The 27,176-nt window shown below is 39.4% G+C and overlaps 1 protein-coding gene across 5 annotated transcripts in view; it reads right to left on the bottom strand.

Moving 5' to 3' along the window:
• Positions 1-27,176, bottom strand: part of mark3a (MAP/microtubule affinity-regulating kinase 3a) — a 178,579-nt gene that overhangs the window by 66,219 nt on the left and 85,184 nt on the right. For all 5 annotated transcript variants that reach the window (XM_072269960.1, XM_072269970.1, XM_072269950.1 and 2 more), the window contains exons 6-9: positions 22,011-22,081; positions 17,529-17,585; positions 14,339-14,575; positions 11,020-11,139 (exon numbers count right to left, since the gene is read on the bottom strand). In XM_072269960.1, coding sequence (XP_072126061.1) covers positions 11,020-11,139; positions 14,339-14,575; positions 17,529-17,585; positions 22,011-22,081 — 485 coding nt within the window. The remainder of the gene's footprint in view (positions 1-11,019; positions 11,140-14,338; positions 14,576-17,528; positions 17,586-22,010; positions 22,082-27,176) is intronic.

Consider the following 27,176-nt stretch of genomic DNA (forward strand, 5'->3'; position numbering starts at 1 on the left):
AAGAAACCAGTCATGGGGAAAACGTACAAACTCCTAATAGGTTCATCCTCACTTATCAGATTCTGTCTCACTAAACCTTTGCACTAAAGTGGTGCCAGTAAATATCAGGGAAGTTGAAAGCATGCATGACAACAACCCTGTTATTTTTGCACCTTTCCAGACTCTGTGCACAATCTGATCTTCAGTGTCTCTGCTGCTTTTGGGGGACAAATCTATAGAATGCTCCAAATAGAGTCATTACTCCCTTCCTGTTTCTAGCTTTCACCCAAACTGACTCAGCAGACAGTCCTGCCACGATGTTCTATCTTTCTGCAGCTATGATACTATCTCTGATTAGCAATGCTACTCCCCACCTTTTATCTCCCTCCCTGTATCATTTGAGACATCTAAACCCCAAAGCATCCAGCAGCCATTCTTGCCCTTGTGACAGATCAAACTCTGTCATGGTCAATGTTCCATGTACTGATCCATGCTTTTACGTTCATCACCCCTATTCCTGTTATTTCTTGCATTAAAGTAGACAAATTTTAATCCATCCACTGACTGCATTTATGCCCTATCCACTGCTTATCCTTCCTCACAGTCTCTCTCCATGTTTCATGACTTGTACACCAACTGCTCCATCTTCTGACTTATCACTCTGGTTCTCATTCCCCGTCAAACCTGTTTAAACCCTCCTCTAACAGCTTTAGCAAACATGCCTGCATCATCAAACACAAACAATACTGATCCACAAAAGATAATCTGAAACTTGTTCAGGGGGACTGCCTTTGAGGCACGTTCATAGAAAAAATGAAAATAAAGCAGATACCTTCAGTGAGGAAATTCCAGAGATTAAGGAATTTGTTGTCATGCCAATGGTTGAAAATTTAAAATGAGCATGATTAGGAGGCTAGAATTGCAAGTGCAGATATCTTGCAAAAACAGTAACCTTATTTAACTTAAGTCAACAATCAGGGGAAGAAATGGCAAATGGAAAACAATGGGAGCCAAGAGAGCTGTAGTTGATATTTAGACCTAAATTTTTGGACAGTAAAATCAGCAATATTTTTGTTCAGTCTAGAGATAACAAAGGAAAGACAAAAAAAAAATGCTGGCAATTTACTAGTTCATGTAGTACATCTAGTACATCAATCAGAATGGATGAGTTGGGCTGAAGGACCAATTTTTATGCTACATAATTTTACTTCACTGAGATTTCAGCGGTACCTGAGCTCAGGTATGAAATGGGTCAAGTAATGTTATGGTGGTGGAAGTTAAGAAAGTAATTGATCATGAGGATATATGACCAGAGGTGAAGCTCATCTCCAGGTAAAACACTAATTCAATGTGAACACAGAAGGGGAGAGAGAAAAAAAAGTGAAGACAATAGTTTCGCCACACCCAACATTTAGAGGCGAAAAATCTAAATCTTGTAGAGCAGCTCATGGTTGAGCCCACTCAGGGATCAGCTATTCTGGATTGGGTATTGTGCAACGAACCGGCATTAATTAGAGAGGGTAAAGGAACCCTTAGGGGCCAGTGATCATAATACAGTGGAATTCACACTGAAATTTGAGAAGCAAAAGTTAATATCAGATGTTTCAGCATTACAGTAGAGTAATGGGAATTACGTAGGCATGAGAGAAGAGCTGGCCAAAATTGATTGGATGGCAACACTAGCAGAGATGATGCAGAGTAGCAATGGCTGGAGTTTCTGGGAGCAATACCAAGAGTGCAGGATATATACATCCCAACGATGAGGTAGTGTGCTAAAGGCAGGATGACGCACCATAGCTGACAAAAGAAGTCAAAGCCAACTTAAAAGCCAAAGAGAGGGCATATAATAGAGCAAAAATTAGTGGGAAGCTGGAGGATTGGGAACCTTTTAAAAACCAATAGAAGACAACTAAAAAGGTCATATAAAAGGAAAAGATTGAATACAAAGGTAAGCTAATAATATTAAAGAGCATACCAAAAGTTTCTTCAGTTATATATAAAGTGTAAAAGAGAAGTGAGAGTAGATAACGGACTACTAGAAAATAATGTTGAAGAAGTAGTAATGGGGGACAAGGAAACAATGAACAAACTGAAAAAACATTTTGCAACAGTCTTCACTGAGGAAGACACTAGCAGTATGCCGGAAGTTTGAAAGTGTCAGGGGCCAGAAGTAAGTGAAGTTGCACTACTAGGGTAAAGGTGCTTGGGAAACTGAAAGGTCTGAAGGGTAGGTAAGTCACCTGGACCAGATTGTCTACACCCCAGGGTTCTAAAAGAGGTAGTTGAAGAAAATGTGGAGGCATTAATAATGATCTTTCAAGAATCAATAGATTCTAGCATGGTTCTAGAGGACTTGAAAATTGCAAATGTCACTCCACTCTTCAAGAACCTAGTGATGCAGAAGATCGAAATTATAGGCCAGTTGGTCTAACCTTAGATGGGAAGATGTTGGAGTCAACTGTTAAGAATGTTGTTTTCGGGCACTTGAAGGAACATGATAAAATAGGTTGAAGTCAGCATGGTTTCCTTAAGGGAAAACCTTGCCTGACAAATCTGTTGGAATTTTTTGAAGAAATAACAAGCAGGATACACAAAGGAGAATTGGTGGAGGTTGTGTACTTGGATTTTCAGAAGACCTTTGACAAGGTGCCACATATGAGGCTGCTTAACAAGCTAAGAGTCCATGCTATTGCAGGAAAGATATCAGCATGGTTAGATCATTAGCTGATTGCCAGGAGGAAAAGAGTGGGAATAAAGGGAGCCTTTTCTGGTTGGCTGCTGGTGACTAATGGTGTTCCACAGGAGTCAGTGTTAGGACTCCTTCTCTTAACATCATATGTCAGTGATTTAGATGGTGGAATTGATGACTTTGTGGCCAGGCTTGCGGAGGATACAAAAATACATGGAGGGGCAGGTAGTGTTGAGGAAGTAGAGAGACTACAGAAGGACTTAGACAGATTAGGAGAATGGGAAAAGAAGATGGAATAAAGTGCCGGGAAGTATATGGTAATGCATTTTGGTAGAAAAAATGAAAGTGTAGACTATTTCCTAAGCGGCGAGAAAATTCAAAGTTCTGAGGTGCAAAGGGACTTGCAAGTCCTCGTGTTGGATTCCCTAAAGGTTAATTTGCAGGTTCAATCAGTGGTGAGGCAAATACAATGTTAGCATTCATTTCAAGAATACTAGAATATAAAAGCAAGAATGCAATGTTGAGGTTTTATGAGGCACTGGTGAGGCCTCACTTGGAGTATCATGTGCAGTTTTGGGCTCCTTATCTAAGCAAGGATGCGCTGACATTGGAGAGGATTCGAAAGAGGTTCACGAAAATGATTCCATAAGAATTAGGAGCAGAATTAGGCCATTTGGCCCATCAAGTCTGTTCTGCCATTTCATCATGGCTCATCCAATGTTCCTTTCAATCGTCTGCCTTCTCCCCATATCCCTTCATGCTCGGAACAATCAAGAATCCATCAACTTCTGCCTTAAATATACATAAAGACTTGGCTTCCACAGCTGCCTGTGGCAAAGAATTCAACAGATTCACCACTCCCTGGCTAAAGAAATTCCTCATCTCCGTTCTAAAAGGACTCGTCTCTATTCCGAGGCTGTGACCTCTGGTCTTAGACTCTCCCACCATAGGAAACATCTTCTCCACACCTACTCTATCAAAGCTTTTCACCTTCTGATAGATTTCAATGAGGTCACCCCTCATTCTTCTGAATTCTAGTGAATGCAGGCCCAGAGCCATCAAACACTCTTCATATGACAAGCCATTCAATCCTGGAATAATTTTTGTGTACCTCCTTTGAACCATCTCCAGTTTCAGCACATCCTTTCTCAGATAAAACTGCTCATGATACTCCAAGTGAGGCCTCACCAGTGCTTTATGAAATCTCAATATTTCATCATTTGGTTTTATATTCTGGTCCTCTTGAAATGAATGCGAACATTGTAAATTAATTTTAAGGGAATCCTACACAAGGACTCCCAATTCCCTTTGCACCTCAAATTTTTTTGTACTCTCTCTCCATTTAGAAATAGTGAAACCTTTTATTTCTTCTACCAAACTGCATGACCATATAATTCCTGACACTGTATTCCATCTGCCATTTCTTTGGCCATTCTCCTAATCTGTATAAGTCCTTCTGTAGCTTCTCTACTTCTTCAAATCTACCTGCCCCTCCATCTAGCTTCATACCGTCTGCAAATTTTGTAATAAAGCCATCAATTCCGTCATCCAAATCAAAGACATACAATAAAAAGAATTAGTCCCAACACAAAACCCTGTGGAACACCACTAATCACCAGCAACCAACCAGAAAAGGCTCCCTTTATTCCCTCTCTTTCCCTCCTGCCAATCGGCCACTACTTTATCCATACAAGGCTTGTCATATAAGGAGCATTTGATGGTGCTGGGCCTGTACCCGCTGCAATTCAGAAGAATGAAGGGGGATCCCATTGAAACCTATCGAATGCTGAAAGGCCTCAACAGAGCTGATGTGCAGAGGATCTTTCCTATGGTGGAGAGTTTAAGACCAGAGGACAGATTTTCACAATAGAGGGACATCCATTCAGAATGGAGGTGAGGAGGAATTTCTTCAGCCAGAGAGAGGTGAATCTGTGGAATTCTTTGCCACTGGCAGCTGTGGAGGCCAAGTCATTAGGTATATTTAAAGCATAGATTGATATATTCTTGATTAGTCAGGGCATAAAGAGATACGAGGAGAAGGCAGGAGAGTAGTGCAAAAAGCAAAAAAAAATAGTGAGGTAGTGTTCGTGGGTTTAATGACATTCAGAAATCGGATGGCAAGGAGAAGAAACTATCCCTGAATAGTTGAATGTGTGCCTGTAAGCTCCTATACCTCCCTGAAGGTAGCAATGAGAAGAGGGCATGTCCTAGCAAATGGGGTCCTTAATGATGGATGCCACCTTTTTCAGGCATCGCTGCTTGAGGGTGTCCTAAACACTGGGGATGCTAGTGTCCATGATGGAGCTGACAGAGTTTACAACTTATTTTTATCCATAAGACGTAGGAGCAGAATTAGGCCATTTGGCCCATCGAGTCAGCTCCAAACTTCTATCATGGCTGATCTTTTTTCTCCTCCTCAACCCCAGTTCTCGGCCTTCTCCCCATAACCTTTGACGCCATGCCCAAACAAGAACTTATCAATCTCTGTCTTAAATACACCCAACGACTTCTCTGCCTTAAATACACCCTCCACAGTTGCATGTGGCAACAAATTCCACAAGTTCATCACCCTTTGGCTAAAGAAATTTCTCTGCATCTCTGTTCTGAAAGGGTGCCCCTCTATCCTGAGGATGTGCCCTCTTGTCCTAGACTCTCCCACCATGGGAAACATCCATTCCACATCCATTCTGTCTAGACCTTTCAACATTCTTCAATGAGATTCCCGCTCATCCTTCTGAATTCCAGCGAGTACAGACCCAGAGCCATCAAACGTTCCTCGTATGATAACCCTTTCATTCCCAGAATCATCCTTATGAACCTCCTCTGGACCCTCTCCAACGCCAGCACACCTCTTCTAAGTTGAAGGGCCCAAAACTGTTCACAACACTCAAGGTGAAGTTTCACCAGTACCTTATAAAGCCTCAGCATCACATCTTTGCTCTTGTATTCTAGACCTCTTAAAATGAATGCTAACATGGCATTTGCCTTTCTCACCTCCGAATCAACCAGCAAGTTAACCTTCAGGGTGTTCTGCACAAGGACTCCCAAGTCCCTTTGCATCACAGATTTTTGGATTTTCTCCCCATTTAGAAAATAGACCACACATCTATTTCTACTGCCAAAGTGCATGACCATGCATTTTCCAACATTGTATTTCATTTGCTACTTTCTTGCCCATTCTCCTTCTGCATCCTACCTGTTTCCTCAACACTACCTGCCCATCCAACAATCTTCATATCATCTGCAAACATGGCAACAAAGCCATCTATTCCATCGTCTAAATCATTTACATACAGCATAGAAGTTGGGAGTGGTCCCAACACCAAACCCTGCGGATCACCATCAGTCACTGGCAGCCAACCAGAAAAGGATCATTTTATTCCCACTCACTGCTTCCTACCAATCAGCCAATGCTCTAATCATGTTAGTAACTTTCCTGTAATACCATGAGCTCTTAATTTGGTAGGCAGCCTCATGTGTGGCACCTTGTCAAAGTCCTTCTGAAAGTCCAAATATACAACATCCACTGCATCCCCTTTATACCTGTAATCTCCTCAAAGAATTCCAACAGTTTCGTCAGGCAAGATTTTCCCTGAAGGAAACCATGCTAACATTGTACTATCTTGTCCTGTGTCACCAAGTACGCCATCACCTCATCCTTAACAATTGACTCTAACATCTTCCCAACCACTGAGGTCAGGCTAACTTTCTGCTGCCTTCCTCTTTTCTTAAAGAATGGAGTAACATTTGCAATTTCCAGTCCTCTGGCACCATGCCAGAATCCAATGATTTTTGAAAGATCATTTCTAATGCCACCACATTCAGAACCCTAGGGTATAGTTCCTCTGGTCCAGGTGACTTAAGTAACCTTTAGGGTCTTTCAGCTTTTTGAGCACTTTCTCTCTCATAACAGAACTGCACCCACTTCTCTTCCTTCACACACATCAGGAATACTGCTAGTGTCTTCCACAAGACTGACGCAAAATACTCATTTAGTGCAGCAGCCATCTCCTTGTCCCCCATTATTATTTCTCCTGCCTCATTTTCTAGTGGTCCTATATCCACTCATTTGTTTTTATTTTTAACATACTTGAAAAAACTTTTACTATCCACTTTGACATTATTTACTAGCTTGCTTTCATATGTCATCTTTTCCCTTCTAATGATTTTTTTAGTTGCTCTCTGTAGGTTTTTAAAAACTTCCCAATCCTCTATCTTCCCACTAATTTTTGCTTTGTTGCATGCCCTTTCTTTTGCTTTTACAATAGCTTTGACTTCCCTTGTCAGCCATGGTATTTTATCATTTGAGTATTTCTTCATTTTTGGAATATATATGTCCTGCACCTTCTTCATTTTTCCCAGAAATGCACACCATTCCTGCCAGCAGCTCCTTGCAATTTACTTTGGCCAACTCTTCTCTCATATCACTTTAATTTCCCTTACTCCACTGAAATAACGCAACATCAGACTTTATGATCACTGGTTCCTAATGGTTCTTTTACCTTAAGCTCCCTAATCGCCTCCAGTTCAATCCAGTATTGCTGATCCCCTAGTAGGCTCAACGACAAACTGCTCTAAAAAGCCATCTCTTAGGCATTCAACAAACTCACTTTTGAGATCCATTACCAGCCTGATTTTTCCAAACGACCTGCATGTTAAAATCATCCATGACTACCATAACATTGCCCTTTTGACTTGTCTTTTCTATTTCCTGTTGTAACCTGTGGTCCACCTCCCAGCCACTGTTGGAAGGCCTGCACATAACTGCCATCAAAGTCCTTCAACGTCTTTCTATCGATTTGATGCCATTCTTTACCAGTAGAGCCACACCACTCCCTCTGCCTACCTTCCCATCCCTCCAATATAACGAGTAACCTTGGACATTCAGCTCCCAACTACAACCATCCTTCAGTCACGATTCAGTGATGGCCACAATATCATAGCTCACAATCGGCATGCAGTGCCCCCCCCACCTCCCATATCAAACGGTGATGCAGCCAGTTAGAATGTAAGTGTCTTTGGTGATATACCAAATTTCCTCAAACACCTGATGAAACATAACTGCTTTTGTGCCTTTTTTTTTTTTAAACTGCATCAATATGTTGGGCCTAGGATAGATCCTCAGGTGTTCACACCCAGGAACTAAAAATTGCTCACACTTTCCACTTCTGATTCCCTCGATGAGGACTGATGTGTGTTCCCTTATCTAATCCTTGCTGAAGTTCACAACAATTCTTTGGTCTTACTGACGTTGTTGCTATGACAATATTCAATCAGCTGATCTATCTCACTCTTGTAGGCCTTCTTGTCCCCATCTGAAATTCTGAAATAGTTGTGTCACCAAATTTATAGATGGCATTTGAGCTGTGCCTAGCCACACAGTCATTGGTGTAGAGAGAGTAGAACAGTGGGCTAAGCAAACACATCCTTGAGGTGTGCCAGTGTTAATTAGCAGAGAGGTGGAGATGTTATATCTGATCCGCAGAGACTGTTCTTCCAGTGAAGAAGTCGAGGATCCAGCTGTAGAGGGAAGTACAAAGGCCCAGCTTTTGATCAGAACTACAAGAATGATTGTGTTAAATGCTGAGCTGTGGTCAATAAACAGCAGACTGAAGTATTGATATTGTTCAGGTGATCCAAAGTTGCATGAAGAGCCAATAAGAACACATCCACTCTAGACCTATTGTGGTGACAGGTGAATTACAATGGGTCTAGGTCCTTTCTTAGGCAGGAATTGACTCTAGCAATAACCAACCTCTCAAAGCACTTCATTGCCCTAGATATGAATGCCACTGGATGATAGTCATGAATGCATCTCACCCTGCCCTTCTTGGGCACTGATATGATTATTGTCCTTTTGAAGCAGGTGGGAACTTCCAACTGTAGCAGAGATTGAAATGTCACCCACACTCACCCACCAGTTGGTTGGCACAGGTTTTCAGAGCCCTCTCAAGACACCCTCTTGAAAGACGTTCTGACATGGCCACTGAGACAGAGATCACAGGGTCACCGGGTACCGCAGCGCAGTGTTTCCTCTAAGGTGTGCACACGCACACATCTTTTGCTACTAGTGCATAAAGGAATTTAAACTGCATACAAAAAATTGTTACCCTGTATCCTACTGGCATGTTAAGTGTATTTCATGATCATACACAATCACATTTCCTCATCCAGCTTTTGATGCGGATGGTGTGGACAATGTGGAGTTTGTGATGATTTGTCTGCAGATTTTAGAACTGGCTTCTTTAAACTGTACTTATTGAAGAAATTATTGATTCACTTTGTCGAATTCCAAAGAAGCAAAGGGCTTGAAAAGCAAAAGAACAGCTAGTTTATTTAAAGCAGAATGGCTTAATGAAATAGGAGAAACTGCTACACCTATAACTCATGAGCTATGAAAAATATGTACAATACAGAAACTGATGTTACCTGCGTGTATTGCTGTGAGGCAAAAGTTGCTGCAGAATTTGCAAGTGAGAAGTTGTTTGACCATTTCAAACAACTTTTAATATGTGAAAAGATTGATATTATTGTACATACTGTTGTATAGTACATAAGATATAAGACTTACTAATGTGCATTATTTTATTTCTTTTAAACAATGAAAAGCAAACTAGACTTGGTAGTTTATTATCCTTAGATAGCTGGTTTACTTCCACTTAAATATTCAGCAGGCACATGTTGTTGTCACTGGGCAAAAAATTGCATAGCACAAGATTTTTTGCACACTGGTCAATACAAAATAGAGAGAAAATTGTTGCAGGGATCCTCATCGCTGTAGTTTTGTAAACAAGAGAAAACCTACAGAAGCTGGAAATCCTCCAAGCAACACACACAAAATGCTGGAGGAACTCAGCAGACCAGGCAACATCTATGGAAAAAAGTTACAGTCGATGTTTCGGGTCAAGACCCTTCAGCAGGCCTAGGCTGTAGTTTTATTCTTTCTTTTAAAGCATGTGTAAAAAGTGTTGACCTCACGTGTGAATGAAGTATCACTGCCATTCATGATGTTAGATTTTACTCTGTAGGACTGTGAGTCACAATAGATTTTTTTTAAAGCCTTGAATCGATGTTGCTTACTGTATTGTCTATGGCTGTAGCTGTAGATTTCAGGTGCAGCAGTCTGAAACAACAATATTTGATGATTTCCAACAGAACTGCTTGCACAAGTCACCTTAATGGCACCACCAGAAGTACCATATCTACTGTGTATATATAATAGTCATAATACCAATTTATTGACGGTGAAGAGATAAAAATTATTTGTATCTGTACAAATAATTGTGCATTTTATGATTAAGTTGTTGATGTGCAGCTTAAGAAACAGTAAATTGGGAAAGTGTAAAGGGAGGAATGGATGAATGGAGAAGATGCAAGGATAAATTCCAGGGAAAAAAAAACATTGCAGGAAAGGGAGGTACCTGATTGTTATACCTAATCCATTCTTACCTATGTTGACATGAGTACACTTGCAGTATAAGTACATAAGTCATGAATTATGAAAATCCTGATATATTGAAAGGGCCTTTGAAAAAACACAAGCCTAAAGGAATGGATCTTAATGACAAAGCTATTTTGTGACTCCCTATTGGTGCTGACGTGGTAACTATCTAGACAGGGCATAAAGGTTTAGTCACAAGGCCTCTGTGACCCAGCTACCTATTACTGCACATACTCTTCAATGAGTTAAGTTTTTAAGACGCAATTCAAAATCCCTTGCATGAACTAATGGACAAATTTAGTTCCATATTTGGATGCACGCACAAGGGATCCATCTGGAAATAATTTATCAAATGTTGCCTGAAGTATAATATATATTGGTAAAGGATACAGGTTAAAACATGCTAAATTTTCATTTATCACATGATGTATTGAGAACTGAATCCTTAACAGTTCAGCTATCCATTCCTAAAGATTTGAATTACAGTCCAAAATACTGTACATCAGCACTTTTTATCTCCAAAAATACATGACCAACTAGAAAACTTTATCCTCAATACAAGAACCTATTTAATGGCAATAGCTTCCTGTAACTTCACAATTATGAAAGTGATTATTAACTGAGAAGCAAATTTGGTTTTACTGATACTAAGATCCAATTCTCTTCCTGCTCTTTTCTTCAGTCCTAGACAAATCTCTTTCATCTTGTCTTCAATGTTTAAGATTTAAGATTCTGCTTGGATCATTGTTCCTCATGCTAATTCTAAGTTTGTTAACGTGGGTGAATATAGAACTGGAGAAAACGTGTCATCAAAAACCGATATTTACTCAGCATTAATTACTCCCAGGTGACAATACTGAAATCAATATAATTCCAGAAAAACGAAAGTATCATAATCTGGGTTTCTTACCTCTAATGTACCTCTTTTCGAAGGATTGAGCACCAGAAAACGTTTAAGGAGGTTTTCGCAGTCCGTGGACATGTAAAATGGGATCCGATATTTTCCTCTGAGCACTCTTTCCCTCAGCTCCTTTACAAATTTTAAAAGTATAAGAAGTGTCAGTGAACACTGTAGTTTATTACAAAATTAAAAAAAAGCTTTAACCAGAACTTCTGTGTAATGATCACTGTAAGTTTGTGATTTTGAAGTATGCAGACCTCTCCGTCACAGGTTCTACCAGTCTGTTGTCGCCAATACAATCTTCTATGTGGTGGTGTGCTGGGACAATGGCATCAACACAGGTGATGCCAACAGGCTCAATAAACTGATAAAAAAAAAAGGCTGGCTCTGTTACAGGAATCAAACTGGAGGCTGTGGTAGAATAAAGGACCCCATGGGAAATCCTGGCAAACTCTGCAAAATGTTTCTCACCTTCTGCATGCCACCTTGGCTAAACAGAGAAGCACTTCTGGTAATAGAGCAAGACGACTGCGCTGCTCCAAAGAATACTACATGAGGTCATTCTTATTCTTGGCCATTAGGCTCTATAATGAGTCAACCTATAGCTGGTGAAGTGATACCCCCCCCCCCCTTAGACTGTTTTCAGTAACTTTTTAAAATTCTTTCTTACTTCTCTTCTTACATTTGTATATGAGGATATCTGTGCACTTGTAATGCTACTGTGACACTGTAATTTCCTTTGGAATCATTAAAGTATATCTTCAGCTGTGTTCCTTTAATAAATCCAAGTGAAACATTCCAGATTATCTTTCAAACAGCAGAACTTTTTTGTATCACATTAATTTGACATCAGTGTCAGTATAATACTGATTCTGATACAGTGGCTGCCACAGTAGCATAGCGGTTAACACAATGCTATTACATATTGTGGTGAGGTTCAGAGTTCAGTTCTGGCGCTGTCTCCAAAGATTATCTGTACATCTTCCCCGTGGAATGTGTAGGTTTTCCCTGGGTGCTTCCGTTTTCTCTCACAGTCTAAAGACGTACTGGGTAGACTAACTGGCCATTGTAAAGTGTCCTGTGATTAGGTTAGGGTTCATCGTGGTTGCTGGGGTCAAAGGGTCAGAAGGACCTACTCCACTCTGTATCGCCAAATAAATAATCAGATTTCTAGAAATCAGTAAGATTTCTTCCTTAGTAAGCCTGCAATTATTTCCACTGTAGCATTAAAAAGGACCAATTAGATTTTTAATTAGGTAGTGTTTAGACAGTGGTAATGTGTACTATTTCCTTTGAAAATGAAGAAAACTGCAGAAAACAGGAATCTGAACTGCACCTTTACCTTCCCTTCACACCACTCAATCCAAACAGTGAAATAACAATTCATATGGATTTTTTCCAATCTCATATATTGCAACTGATGCTCACAATGTGGTCTGCAGGATACTTGGAAAAGCAAAAGCAAATTGGTTGAGTGCTTTAGAGCACCTGCATTCACTACATAGGAGTGACCATGAACTTCGGTCTGCCTGCCACTTTAATTCCCCACTCTAGTATCACCCTGATCCATATCTCTGTGGACTCCTACATTGTTACAAACTACAGAACATGAGGAACAGCATGTCATCTTCCAGATTCAACGTAAACATTTGCCAAATTTATGCAAACTGTTATTCCTTTCTTTCCAAATATGAAAGGTCCATTTTTGCCTGCTGTCAATTTGACCTGTTCACTTTTTCCTCAGCCTGATGGTTCTGTTTCATAGCTTTGTTGTTTGGCATTACATGGTACAGATAAAGCAGCATCTGATTTCAAATGCTCCATGAATAGAGTTAATTTCACTCTTCCAGTTATTTCCTTTGTCCATCCCTCCTCTACTTTCTCTGTCAAAAAAAAACTTCTCTTTTTCCCCAGTTCTGGCAAAGGATCTCAGACCAAAAAAGGCTTTCTTTTCCCAAATGCTGTCTGACCTACAGTGCTTCCAGCACTTTTTGTTTTTAGTTCTGATTACCAGCAGATATTTTACTTTTCAATTACAAGAGAAACAGAGCTAACATTTCAAGTGGAAGACAACCAAAGACAGTACTTGTGGAGAGAAAAATAATTAATACTTAAAATGTTAACTCTACTTTCCTCTTCAGATACTGACTACTTCCCCTATTCCTGCTTTTACGATTTATTGACTACAACAATTCGTATCACCTGTGTAATTCACCCTGCTTTCAATGCTTTCAGGAAAGCAATATTCTAACTTAGAAAAAAAAAACCTCAGGTACAAAGAAATATGTTAAAGTAGAAATATATTGGATTTACCAATGTCTGCAATTGACCAAAAGGAGTAATTGTGGCACCAGCTGAAGAATATGAACTTATTTTGCAGGAAGAAAATCTTGTACATCATTCAAAAGAGGAAAACAACTGACGATGCTGGCTTTCCCCTTTTCTTCATACTTAAATGAAGTGCAGTCAATGCTGTAACGTCGGAAATGTGTTTGCCAAAGTGACTCAACAATTAGGAATGAGATAAAATTTAGGACAGACTATTAACACGGATGAAGATAGCAGGGAAATTTATCCAAAACTTATTCTAATGAGATTTTCCCTCTCACTTATTTAGTCAAAAATGGCATCTCCAATAATGTAGCACTTCCTCTATCCTCTATGAATTGCCAAGGTTATGTGTTAAGTCTCTGGAATGCAGTGTGAACTGAAGTAAAGACTCAAACAACAGTAATTGAAAACCAATAAACCATGAACAATCAGGAAAAGAAATCTGAAATAAATAATCCTAACAACAGTTATTAATCTGAAAATTAACACTGTTCCCATCTCTATAGACTTCTGCCTGGACTGCTGAGTATCCTTGGCATTTTCTGTTTTTAATTCAAATGATAGTGCTACATCTGAATCACATAAAACACAGTTACACTTGACAATGTGAACATTAAAAGCACACATGTTGAAATCAGTTGAGTTAGGTGGAAACCTTGACCTCATAACCCAATTTTAATAAAGAACTTTTTAAACTTCCATATTATTAAAACATAACATCACTGGATCTGTTATTTTTGTAATGAGCTTCTTGACTGCTTTATTTGATGTCAAAAGTGAGTGAATCCATACACCCCCCCCGCAGTAAATATAGTAAATAGAGCATTAGCGTTTTTAAAAAATGGATAAACAGATAACGAGGTAGAAACTTTTGTCAGGACTATCATGTAATTTGAGAAATTTAATGAAAATCTGTCAAACTGAAAACTGACAACCCCATTATGAAGTGACTTATTTCATAAAAACACTGCTTTTAAACATTAAATAAGCAAGTTACCTTCAAGTTCTGTCCATCAAATGGCAATGAACCACTGACTAATGTGTAAAGTATAACACCTAAACTCCAAACATCTACTTCAGGTCCATCGTATTTCTTCCCTTGGAAGAGTTCTGGAGCAGCATATGGAGGACTTCCACAGAAAGTGTCCAGTTTATTGCCAATTATAAATTCATTGCTGAAGCCAAAATCCGCAATCTTTATATTCATATCAGCATCCAATAGTAGATTTTCAGCCTAGTAAAAACAAAATAATGCATATCAAAACACTGTACTTTTCTATAGCAATTTTACCTAAGCTATTCAATCAAAAGTAGCAGATGTCTTGGGCTTATCACATCCAAATCATATTGCACTAAAGCAACAAAATACAACTTTTCTCACTTATAGATAAATGTATATATAAACTATTTTTAATAGAATTTCAAAATACTGATGTACAGATTAAAATGATAAAATGTTAGCAACACACACAAAATGCTGGTGGAACTCAGCAGTTTAGGCAGCATCTATGGGTATGAATAAACAGTCGACGTTTCAGGCCAAGACCCTTCATCAGAACTGGAAAGGAAGAGGGAAGATGCCAGAATAAAAAGATGGGGGGTGGGGATGGGGGGAGGAGGACAAGCTAGGTGATAGCTGAAGCCAGGTGGGTGGGAGAAGGGTGGGGGGGAGAATGAAGAAAGAGATTGAAATGTGATAGGTAGAAAAGGCAAAGAGCTGGACAAGGCATATGATAGGAAGGAAAAGTGAACCATGGGAAAAAAAGGATGAGGGGATAGCACTGGGGGGAGGTGATAAACTGGTGAAAAGAGGAGGTAAAAGGCAAGAGTCGAGAATAGAAGAAGAAGGAGGAGGAGATAAAGCAGAATTTTACTGGAAGGAGAAGTCAGGTTGAAGGCTACCTAGATGGAATATGAGGTGTTGTTCCTCCACCCTGAGAGTAGCCTCATTGAGGCAGAAGAGAAGGCCACGAACCAACATGTTGGAATGGGAATGGGAATGGGAATAGGAATTAAAATGGTTTGACACTGGGAAATTCCGCTATTGCAGGTGAAGTGGGGGGTGCTTAACAAAGTGCTCCCCCAAGCTACATCTGGTCTGAGCAATGCAGAGCGGCCACATAGGGAGCATCAGATACAGTAGATAACCCCAAATGATGATTCACAGGTGAAGTGTTTCCTTACATGGAAGGACTGTTTGAAGCCCGGAATGGAGATGAGGGAGAAGAAACTTGGAGAGGCAGCTGTGATGTTAACAGTCACTAAGTGAGGTGCAGAAGTCAGTGGCTGCAATTGGAGATGGTCTTTGGCTTCACAATCTCTCAGGCCTTGCACAAAAAGGGTCTTTATGGAAAAAAGGCAAGGAAGCAGCCCTGGCTAAAAAAAGAGCACACCCTCGCCCATCAAGACTTTGCAAATTGTCACTTAGAAGATACTGTAAGAATATGGAACAAAGGTCTTGTGGTCAGAACTTTTTGGCGTCAACACTAAGCAGTACATATGGTATAAATCTAATGCTGTGCATCAGCCAAGTAACACCATCTCTATTGTAAAGTATGGTGGAGGTAGCATCATGCTATAGGGATGCTTTTTCAACAGCAGGGACTGGAAATCTGGTCAGTACTGATGGGAAGATGAATGCTACTAAATACAGAGAGATCCTGGATAAAAATCTGCTGGTCTCTGCCAAAAAGCTTAAACTGAGACGAAGTTCATCTTTCAGCAGGTCAATGACCCGAAGTATGCAGCCAGAGCAACCATGGAGTGGCTTCAAATGAAGGAAATTTACCCTGGTCCTTGAAAGGCCCAGTCGAAGTCCTGACCTTAATCCGACTGAACATCTCCGGTAAGAGAGTGGTGGGAGTATGGAATGAGCTGCCAGATGAGGTGGTAAATGCGGGTTCTTTTTTAACATTTAAGAATAAATTGGACAGATACATGGATGGGAGGTGTATGGAGGGATATGGTCCGTGTGCAGGTCAGTGGGACTAGGCAGAGAGTGGTTCAGCACAGCCAAGAAGGGCCAAAGGGCCTGTTTCTGTGCTGTAGTTTCTATGGTTCTATGGTAAGACCTCAAGACTGCTGTCCACCCCCGCTGCCCAACTAACTTGGCTCAGCTTGAGAAATTTTGCAAGGAGGAATGAGCAAATCTTGCTCCATCATGTTGTGCAAAGCTGAAAGAGACCTATTCAAAAAGACTACTAGTTGTAATAGTTGCAAGAAGTGGTTCAACTAAGTACTGAGCAAAGGAGGATAAATACTTTAGAACTGCTGACATTTCAGCTTTTGAATTTTTAGTTTTTCATGGTTTACAATTTTCCCTGTTTTGGGGGGACCTACTGTGAAAAAAAGGAGCATGTGATTCACAAAAAATTCTCAGTTAAACTGATCAAAATCCCTGGTTATAATATTCATTATGTGAACAAAGGTTTGGGGGCTGAATATTTTTACAAAGTACTGTATATGCTGCTTTATGTTGTGGCTTCGAGTTGTCTAGAAATAGAATATGCACCCCACATTAAAAGTACAGATGGTGTACAGGGTGTTGATTCATTTGGAGGTAGTGGATGCAAAATACAACAATCCATATTCACTGGAATTCAGAAGATTGAGGGGTGACCTCATTGAAACTTATCAAATGGTGAAAGGCCTTAATAGAGTGGATGTGGAGAGGATGTTTCCTATGGCGGAACAGTCTAAGATCAGAGGACATAGCCTCAGAATAGAAGGGTCGTGGAATTCCTTGCTGCAGGCAGCTGTGGAGGCCAAGTCTGTATGTATATTTAAGGCAGAGATTGATGTTTATTGGTTGGTCAGGACATGAAGGGATACAGGGAGAAGGCAGAAAATTGGGGCTGAGGTGAAAAATGGATCAGCCACGATGAAATGGCAAAGCAGACTCCATGAGCCAAATGGTCTAATTCTGCTCCTTGGTCATGGCCAAAAAATTTACCTTTATATCAAATTACAAACAGCTGAAGCAATTTGGAAAAGGTTGAAATTGAATCTTTCAATAGTTACTACATGTAATTTGTTCTCTTTTAAATATAAAGTGAAGAGGAAAATAAAAACAGGTTGACTGAAAGTTTTTACGCAATAAAATATAAAATTTAAGAATAATATTTCGCTCAGTACTTGACAACAAGCAGACCAATTTGTATGTAAAAGACAAAAATGATGGGACTTACTTTAAGATCTCTGTGCACAATTTGCTTTTGATGACAGTACTGTACTGCTGATACTATCTATTGCAAAAGAAAAACAAAAAAAACGTTGGCAGCTGGCTTTTAACCATTTTTCTTATCTTATTCAATTATGGTTGATATATATTATTTCGTACCTTATCTAATCAAACTGATATTTTCATAATTATACCCAGAGGTGATGCAGAGTGCTAGATATTTACTTTCTAAATGGAGTTTATAATATTTATTTCTAACTTTATTTCCCTCAGATGAAAACTGAAGCTATTAAAGGACAAAATCAGAAAAATTAATACAGAGTCATATTTCTCAGAAATAAGCAGAAAAGAATTTGGAAAAGTTTATTGCTGATCAGCAATTAATCAAAATAACATGCCTTCAGAATCAACATCAGGATTATTACCAACGTGAAAGTGCTGTTTTGAGGTAAAAACATAAAATTACTACAAATTACAAAATAAATAAATAATGACAATAAAGGAATGATAAGGTAGTGTCCATGGGCTATTCAGAAATCTGGTGGTTGAGGGGAGGAAGTAGTTTTTGAATTGATAGGATTACATAATATATTCAATGCATTTTTATAGCTTCAGCACAACAAATAAAATATCACAGAAAGATTAAAGGAAACAGATGCAGGGAATAATTGAAATGTAATTCTGCATCTAGTAAACCTGGTAGGAATTTTAGGTACATAGAGAAGCAAAATAAAATCCAATGAACTAATCAATGTCGATGGGAATTTCTTAGGTGGAAACACACTGCATGAAAATTAAATTACAATATTATACCGTCTCAAGGTAGTAGGGATAGTCCGGGTAATTATAGACCAGTGAGCCTTATGTTTGTGGTGGGAAAGCTGTTGGAAAAGATTCTTAGAGATAGGATCTATGGGCATTTAGAGAATCATGGTCTGATCAGGGACAGTCAGCATGGCTTTGTGAAGGGCAGATTGTGTCTAACAAGCCGAATAGAGTTCTTTGAGGAGGTGACCAGGCATATAGATGAGGGTAGTGCAGTGGATATGATCTACATGGATTTTAGTAAAGCATTTGACAAGTTTCTACACAGTAGGCTTATTCAGAAAGTCAGAAGGCATGGGATCCAGGGATGTTTGGCCAGGTGGATTCAGAATTGGCTTGCCTGCAGAAAACAGAGGGTCATGGTGGAGGGAGTACATTCGGATTGGAGGCTTGTGACTAGTGGTGTCCCACTAGGATCGGTTCTGGGACCTCTACTTTTCGTGATTTTTATTAACGACCTGGATGTGGGAATAGAAGGATGGGTTGGCGAGTTTGCAGATGACTCAAAGGTTGGTGGTGTTGTGGATAGTGTAGAGGATTGTCGAAGATTGCAGAGACATTGATAGGATGCAGAAGTAGGCTGAGAAGTGGCAGATGGAGTTCAACCTGGAGAAGTGTGAGGTGGTACACTTTGGAAGGACAAACTCCAAGGCAGAGTACAAAGTAAATGGCAGGATACTTGATAGTGTGGAGCAGCAAAGGGATCTGAGGGGTACATGTCCAGAGATCCCTGAAAGTTACCTCACAGGTAGATAGGGTAGTTAAGAAAGCTTATGGGGTGTTAGCCTTCATAAGTCAAGGGACAGAGTTTAAGAGTCGCGAGGTAATGATGCAGCTCTATGAAACTCTACACTTGGAGTACAGTGTCCAGTTCTGGTCGCCTCACTATAGGAAGGATGTGGAAGCATTGGAAAGGGTACAGAGGAGACTTAACAGGATGCTGCCTGGTTTAGAGAGTATGCATTATGATCACAGATTAAGGGAGCTAGGGCTTTACTCTTTGGAGAGGAGGAAGATGAGAGGAGACATGATAGAGGTATACAAGATATTAAGAGGAATAGATAGAGTGGACAGCCAGCACCTCTTCCCCAGGGCACCACTGCTCAGTACAAGAGGACATGGCTTTAATGTAAGGGATGGGAAATTCAAGGGGGATATTAGAGGAAGGTTTTTCACTCAGAGAGTGGTTGGTGCATGGAGTGCACTGCCTGAGTCAGTGGTAGAGGCAGATATAATAGTGAAATTTAAGAGACTACTAGACAGGTATATGGAGGAATTTAAGGTGAGGGTTATATGGGAGGCAGGGTTTAAGGGTCAGCACAACATTGTGGGCCGAAGGGCCTGTACTGTGCTGTACTATTCTATGTTCAACTGAGTAGGTACTATAAAAGCAGGCTCAACAATGCCTATATTGAGCATTTCAATGCTGAAAAATACTGATTTATTTCAGCATCTGGTTCATCAGAGAAATACTGGCTTTTCACTCTTAAAAAAAATCCTCTGCCATCTGATTCCTAAATGGACATTGAACCCCTGGACACTACCTCACTTATAAAAAAAATATACAGTATTTCTGTTTTTTGTACATTTTTTAATCTACTCAATACACGTATATTGCAATTGGTTTACTTATTTGTCTGTTATAATTATTTTTATTTTATTTATTTATTTTTTCTTACTTCTATATTATGTATTGCATTGAACTGCTGCTGCTAAGTTAACAAATTTCACGTCATATGCCAGTGATAATTAACCTAATTCTGATTAAACTGCTACATAATTTATTGGGTGGTACTACATTCAAAACGTCAATTATGGCAATGATATAGAAATGCTGATTAAATAAAATGCACATAACAATTGAGTCTTAATTTTACATATACTATCATAGACAGAAACAAAGACTAACGAGAGAAACTAGGTTTAAAAAAAATCCAGTGATCAAGTCTGAAGGTAGATACAATACAAAATCCAAGTCCTGAACAATAGAACAGGCCTAGAATAATTGACACAAAGAAATAAAACTGCTGGGAAAAAGTCGGTACTTAAAGAAGTATTTGTATATTGAACTGATCCTGATGTTCCAATGTTTGGATACTTTATCAGAATGTTCTCACTGGAATGCCAAATTAGACTGATTTAGTATTACTAGGATGTTCAGATTTTTTTTCTATAAACTAAGAAAATAATTCTAGTCTGTTTAGCTGCCCTTCAGATAAAAAATGGTTGGATTCTCAGATGTTATCATCAAGTGATGAAATGTATATACATTTCCTCACTTTAATCTGGTATTAAATTTTAAACTTTTAAGCTCAATGAACATTCAAATATCACTAAATTTACAGACCACTAATATCACAGATAGTAGTTCAATGATCAACTGTTGTAGAGCTTCCTTATGGTCAACAAATCATTATATGCTTTAGATTGTTAAACTATAGATTGAGTATCCCCTATCCATGATGCTTGGAGCTGAAAGTGTTTCCGGTGTTAGATTTTGGAATATATAATGAGATAGCTTGGGATCACTAGTAAGCAATCTTTGTCTTCCACTTGTTCATCGCTCATATGTACATTTCAGTAACAATTAATACATGCCATTAATATAATGAAAATATAATGTGTGCAGGTTAACACAAGCAGTACAGCAATATCAGGGAAAATACCTGAATAACCTGTTGAACAACAACAAACAATGGCAGGCTTTCAGTCTCCACCTACAATGTCGTATTTTGATTAGAAGATTACAGTACACTGTATTTGTATTTTACTTTTATAAGGTACAAAAACAATCAGCATTGTTGACTTGTTCTGGTGTTAGATTTTCATCAGCAACGATCTTGGCAAACTAGTGAATTTCTCTGCAGCTTCATGATCAGCAAGTGCTTTAAAAAATTTAATGCTGTGCCTTTTCTTAAATTTCTGCAACCAGCCAGCAGAATATTCACAATTGCCTTCAATTTTCAGTTTGTCATGATAAGTCTTTGCTTGCTTCGTGATCTGTGCACCAATAAGTGGCATATATGTTCACTGCAACACTGACGAATCAACTTTTTCAATACACAATCGAGATCTTCATTTTTCACTTTATACAGTGTTTTTCTATGTTTCTTTAGCTTCTATTCATTATATATGTGAGGTCACATCCCAGAACTGTCTGTAGTACGCAGAGACCTACACATCATCTGGGAATCTTCCCCAGCACCTTGTAGGATTATCCATTTGTGACATCATGTTAGTGCCCAAAAAATTTTCAGATTTTGGAGGTTTTTGGGATTTTGGAATTTCGGATAAGGGATACCCAATCTGTATTAAGAATTCCTTTTCTAAGAAAGGAAATTACCTTTCATTCCAGTATTGTCATGAATGAAATAAATAGAAATCAGCTTAAGTTTCCTACTAGAACTTAACATATGCCTTTGCATCTCTCACTGAATACATAATATACTGTGATAATATTGTATGTATAACCCAATTCTCCTGTCATGAATATACAAAACTAAGCTACCAACCACGATTTTAATAAACTGATAACTAGCAAGTTGCTTATAGTTTTTAAGTGCATAGCCCCCATATTTGCTTTATTAGTCAAATATATTTAAAATTTAAGTATTAGCTGAATTAGTACAGCAACAACCAAAAGAAAATATACAGGTGTGCATACCTGTCTAAATTTAGCTCTAGCCTCCTTTTCCTTCATTCTTCCATGAGCTACCAAGTAATCAAATACCTCTCCTGTAAAAAGAAATCTTCAATTAAAATTTTTTATTAAAAACATCAAATATATCTACATTTTGCTAATCAAGATTTGTAAAAGACCATTGTAGCAATTAACATTGTAAATCCATCACCAGACCCCCTGCAGTTTGCTTATGAACCACATACTGGTATTGAGGACGCCATTATCTTCCTGCTTCAACAGGCTTACACCCATCTACATGAGCCAGGTAGTACTGGGAGAATCATGTTCTTTGATTTCTTCAGTGCTTTTAACACCATACAACCTGCTTTACGAGGGAGTAAACTCATGGAAGTGCAGATGGATGCTCCATTAGTGTCCTGGATTACAGACCACCTGTTCAGATGGCCACAATATGTGAGATTGCAGAGCCGTGTGTTAGATACTGTGTTTAGTAGCACAGGGGACTGTCTGCTTCTCCAACTTCAAACACAACTCAGAGTCCTGCCATTTGCAGAAGCTTTTGGATGATTTAACAGTTGTGGACTGTATTAGCCGAGGTCAAGAGGCTGAGTACAGAAGAGTGGTGGGCAACTTTGTTGAGTGGTGTAGGCTGAAGCACCTGCAGCTCAACATCACTAGGACAAGGGAGTTGGTGGTGGACTTCAGGAAGGTGAAACCACCCTGCATTCCCATCTCCATCAAGGGAAAAGATGTAGAAGTTGTCCAAGGCTATAAGTACCTGGGAACTCACCTGGACAATAAACTGGACTGGACTTAAAATACAGGGGCTCTGTACAAGAAGGGACAGAGCCAACTGCACTTCCTGAAGCGGCTCTGATAATTCAACATCTCCATTACTATACTACAGATGTTCTACGACTCAGTGGTGGCCAGCATTCTATCCTATGCTGTAGTCTGCTGGGGCAGCAGGGTGAGAGCAACTGACAACAAGAAGGTCGATAAGCTAGTCAGAAAGGCTGGATCTGTTCTGGGGGTGGAACTCGATTCTCTGGTGATTGCAATTAACAAGACTAAATCACATTGAAATAAAGCTAACACTCAACTGTGTGAAATGAAATTATTAAACTGACTTTCAGCGTATTAAAGAAAACTCTTACATCATTTGCATTCCTAATATAGAGTAGATGGTATAGTAATGAAACCCAAGGATAGAGTACAACCTGAGTACATTCACTCCATGGATTGCAAGTGGTTAAAAAAAAGCAACTCAAGGATAACTAAACAGAGGCAATAAAATCCTTACCATGCTAAAAATGTCTGAATACAGTAGATTTCAGTTAATTGGGACACATTGGGACCACTAAATTTGGTCCAATTAAGCTGCTGCCGCAATTAGCTTAAATTTCATGGAAATAGTTAGAAAGGTATTTAAAAAAACACAAACTGAGTAACAATCTATGTATTTAAATGAAAAACAGAACAAACTCGAACACTGCATTACTATAAAGCTAATAGCTCCTAATACTTATTGACAGAGGAATTATCCATGTCGTGTTCTTTTGGCTGTAAATTATCAAAATCAGCGCAGACGCCTAGTGCAGATAATGGACTGCCTTCATACAATGCTGTCCACGAATGCATTCTCCAAATCTTCATTTTCAGTGTAACATTCAAGATTCCTAAAAATCATTCAAATTCTTTGTAGTTCATAGCTCGAAGTAATGAAATTGTTTCATTTTTGCTCCTGGTTATTGCTGGCATCTCCAAGCCTGAAAGCTTGAAATCGCATTGACCAAAACAGTTCAGAATTGTCTCATTGCTTATTTCTTGCTAACTATCAGTGACAAAAATCACTGCTTTTTGAACAGAACTACACACAAATGACACTATTTAAAACTGTTTGATCAAAGCACAGTGTTCAATCTAACAACTATGCAAGTGCACAGAACACTAGTTAGAAACTGCTCGGCAAGTCTCTTGCCTCAATTAAACAGCATAGAGTCCTAAATAAACGAAGGGCATCCTGTCTATTTTCTCAATTCGTTTTTGTCATTTAATGGTTGTCCCAAATAAACGTTGCCCTGATTAACCGATGCACCAATTAACTGGAATCCACTGTACCAAAAATTTGCATCCATTTTATTTTCAGATCTCTAGTTCACACAAATAGGACACCAAGGTAGCATAGTGGTTAACATTCAATTCCGGCATCCTCTGTAAAGGGTCTCTGTACAGACACCTAGTGCAGAGAATGGACTGCCTTCATACAATGCTGTTGACAATTGCATTCTACAAATCTTCATTTTCAGTGTAACATTCAAGATGTCTGTCATGGAATGCATGGGTTTTCTCCCACAGTCCAAAGATGTACCAGTTAGCAGATAATTAGTCATAATAAATTGTCCCATTTAGGTTAGGGGTAGGGCAGGGTGTCAGGGGTTGCTGGGGCAGCACAGTATCTCTAAATAAATAAAAATAAAAATGAATTCTATGGTTGTATGATGACATTTGTTGCCATTACAAAAAAATTGTCAGAACCTTCTAGAATATACACATATGGCTTAACACAAATCTAGAAAATGCTGACAATGAGATCCGGCTATCCGGAGATCCACACATGGGGCTTTGTTGAAAAATTTACAGATAAAATCATAACAGAATTAATGATTTAAAATGAATGAAGCTTATTTTATTCACATAGTCTCATTGTTTTATTATCACTGTAAAAAATCATCAAAAATTTCAAGCCTTGATGTGTAAATGAGTTTAACTAGTTTGCATTATTGAACAAACACTCCAGTCCTGAAAAAAATGAGTGTTAATTTTAAAAATATTCAGTGGGAAAATATTTTTTGTAATGTACTATTATCTTAAAACTTCTAACTTAACCCCATACATATGTCAATATTTCAAATAAATAATGCATCAAGTTAATTTAAATTTCATTGGTCTCACGAAAAGCACGCAACCTAATCAATTTTTCATCACGTATTACTCACTCAAGATTTTTTGTAATGCAACGAGTCTCTGCCTCTATCACCTTTCAGTTACTAAATTTCAAACACCCAAAAATTCTGATCAAAACCAATTTTCCTTTTATATTTTTAATATTTTATAGTTCAGAGTTATGATTGAATGTTCCTATTCAATCTAATAATCTAATAGGTGTTTTAAAAGGAATGGGATAGGAGGTGGGGGGGGGGAAGTAACATTACTGGTCAGGGATAGTATCACGGCTATAGAAAGGGGGGACGCTGCAGAGGGAGTGTCCACTGAGTCGGTGTGGGTGGAAGTCAGAAATAGGAAGGGATCAGTCACTGTGCTGGGAGTAGTCCATAGGCCCCCAAATAGCCCTCGGGACACCGAGGAGCAGATAAGCAGGCAGATTTTAGAATAGTGCAGGAAATACAGGGTTGTAGTTATGGGTGATTTCAACTTCCCTCATATTGACTGGCACCTCCTGACTGCAAGGGGGATAGATGGGGCTGAAATTGTCAGGAGTGTTCAAGAAGGAATCCTGACACAGTATGTGGACCAGCCAATGAGAGGAGAGGCCATACTGGATCTAGTTCTGCGTAATGAACCTGATCAGGTGGCAGACCTCTTGGTGGGGGAGCATTTTGGTGAGAGTGACCACAACTTCCTTAGCTTCAGCATAGCTATGGAAAAGGATAAAAACAGACAAAATAGGAAAGTGCTTAACTGGGGAAGGGCTAACTATGAAGGGATGAGGCAGGAACTAGCGAGAGTAAATTGGAAACAGATGTTTAAGGGTGAAAGCACAGAAGTAATGTGGAGGAAGTTTAGGGATCACTTGTGCTGGGTTCAGGATAGGTTTGTCCCACTGAGACAAAGAAAAAATGGTAGGAAAAGGGAACCGTAGCTGACGAAACATGTGAGGCAACTCGTCAGGAGGAAGAAGGAAGCATATGTTAGATATAAGAAGCAGGAAGCAGCAAGGACTCATGAGAAATATAGGGTAGCCAGGAGGAAGCTTTAGAAACATAGGAAATAGGTGCAGGCGTAGGCTATTCGGCCCTTCGAGCTTGCACCGCCATTCAGTATGATCATGGCTGATCATCCAACTCAGACCCCGTACCTGCTTTCTCTCCATACCCCCTGATCCCTTTAGCCACAAGAGCCATATCTAACTCCCTCTTAAATATAGCCAATGAACTGGCCTCAACTGTTTCCTGTGGCAGAGAATTCCACAGATTCACCACTCTCCGTGTGAAGAAGTTTTTCATGTCGGTCCTAAAAGGCTTCCCCTTTATCCTTAAACTGTGACCCCTCGTTCTGGACTTCCCCAACATTGGGAACAATCTTCCTGCATCTAGCCTGTCCAATCCCTTTAGAATTTTATAAGTTTCAATAAGATCCCCCCTCAATCTTCTAAATTCCAGCGAGTATAAGCCTAGTCGATCCAGCCTTTCTTCATATGAAAGTCCTGCCATCCCAGGAATCAATCTGGTGAACCTTCTTTGTACTCCCTCTATGGCAAGAATGTCTTTCCTCAGATTAGGGGACCAAAACACACACATCAGTCCAAAGGACTTAGGAGAGCTCAAAGGGGGCATGAGAAGGCCTTGGCATATAGGATGAAGGAGAACCCCAAGGCATTTTATGCGTATGTGAAGAACAGAAGGATGACAAGGATGAAGGTGGGGCCGCTAAAGGATAAAGAAGGCAACATGTGCCTGGAGGCAGAGGAGGTTGGGGAGGTCCTAAATGAATATTTTGCTTCAGTATTCACAAGTGAAAAGGACCTTGATCAGGGTGAGGTCAAAATAGAACAGGCCTGTGTGCTGGACAATATGGAGATTAAGGAACAAGAAGTGTTGGATCTTCTTAAAAACATCAAGATTGATAAGTCCCCAGGGCCGGACGTGATATACCCCAGGTTGCTGTGGGAACTGAGAGAAGAGATCGCTGGAGCAGTAGCTATGATCTTTGAATCCTCTTTGGCTGCAGGGGAGGTGCTGGAGGATTGGAGAATGGTAAATGTAGTTCCCTTGTTTAAAAAAGATAATAGGGAGAATCCTGGGAACTATAGACCAGTGAGTCTTACGTCAGTGGTCTGCAAACTATTGGAAAGGATTCTTAAGAATAGGATCTACAAGCACTTGGAGAAGTACAGTCTACTCAAGGATAGTCAACATGGTTTTGTGAAGGGAAGGTCGTGCCTCA

The sequence above is a fragment of the Mobula birostris genome, chromosome 1, assembly GCF_030028105.1.
Source record: "Mobula birostris isolate sMobBir1 chromosome 1, sMobBir1.hap1, whole genome shotgun sequence".
NCBI classification, from domain to species: domain Eukaryota; kingdom Metazoa; phylum Chordata; class Chondrichthyes; order Myliobatiformes; family Myliobatidae; genus Mobula; species Mobula birostris.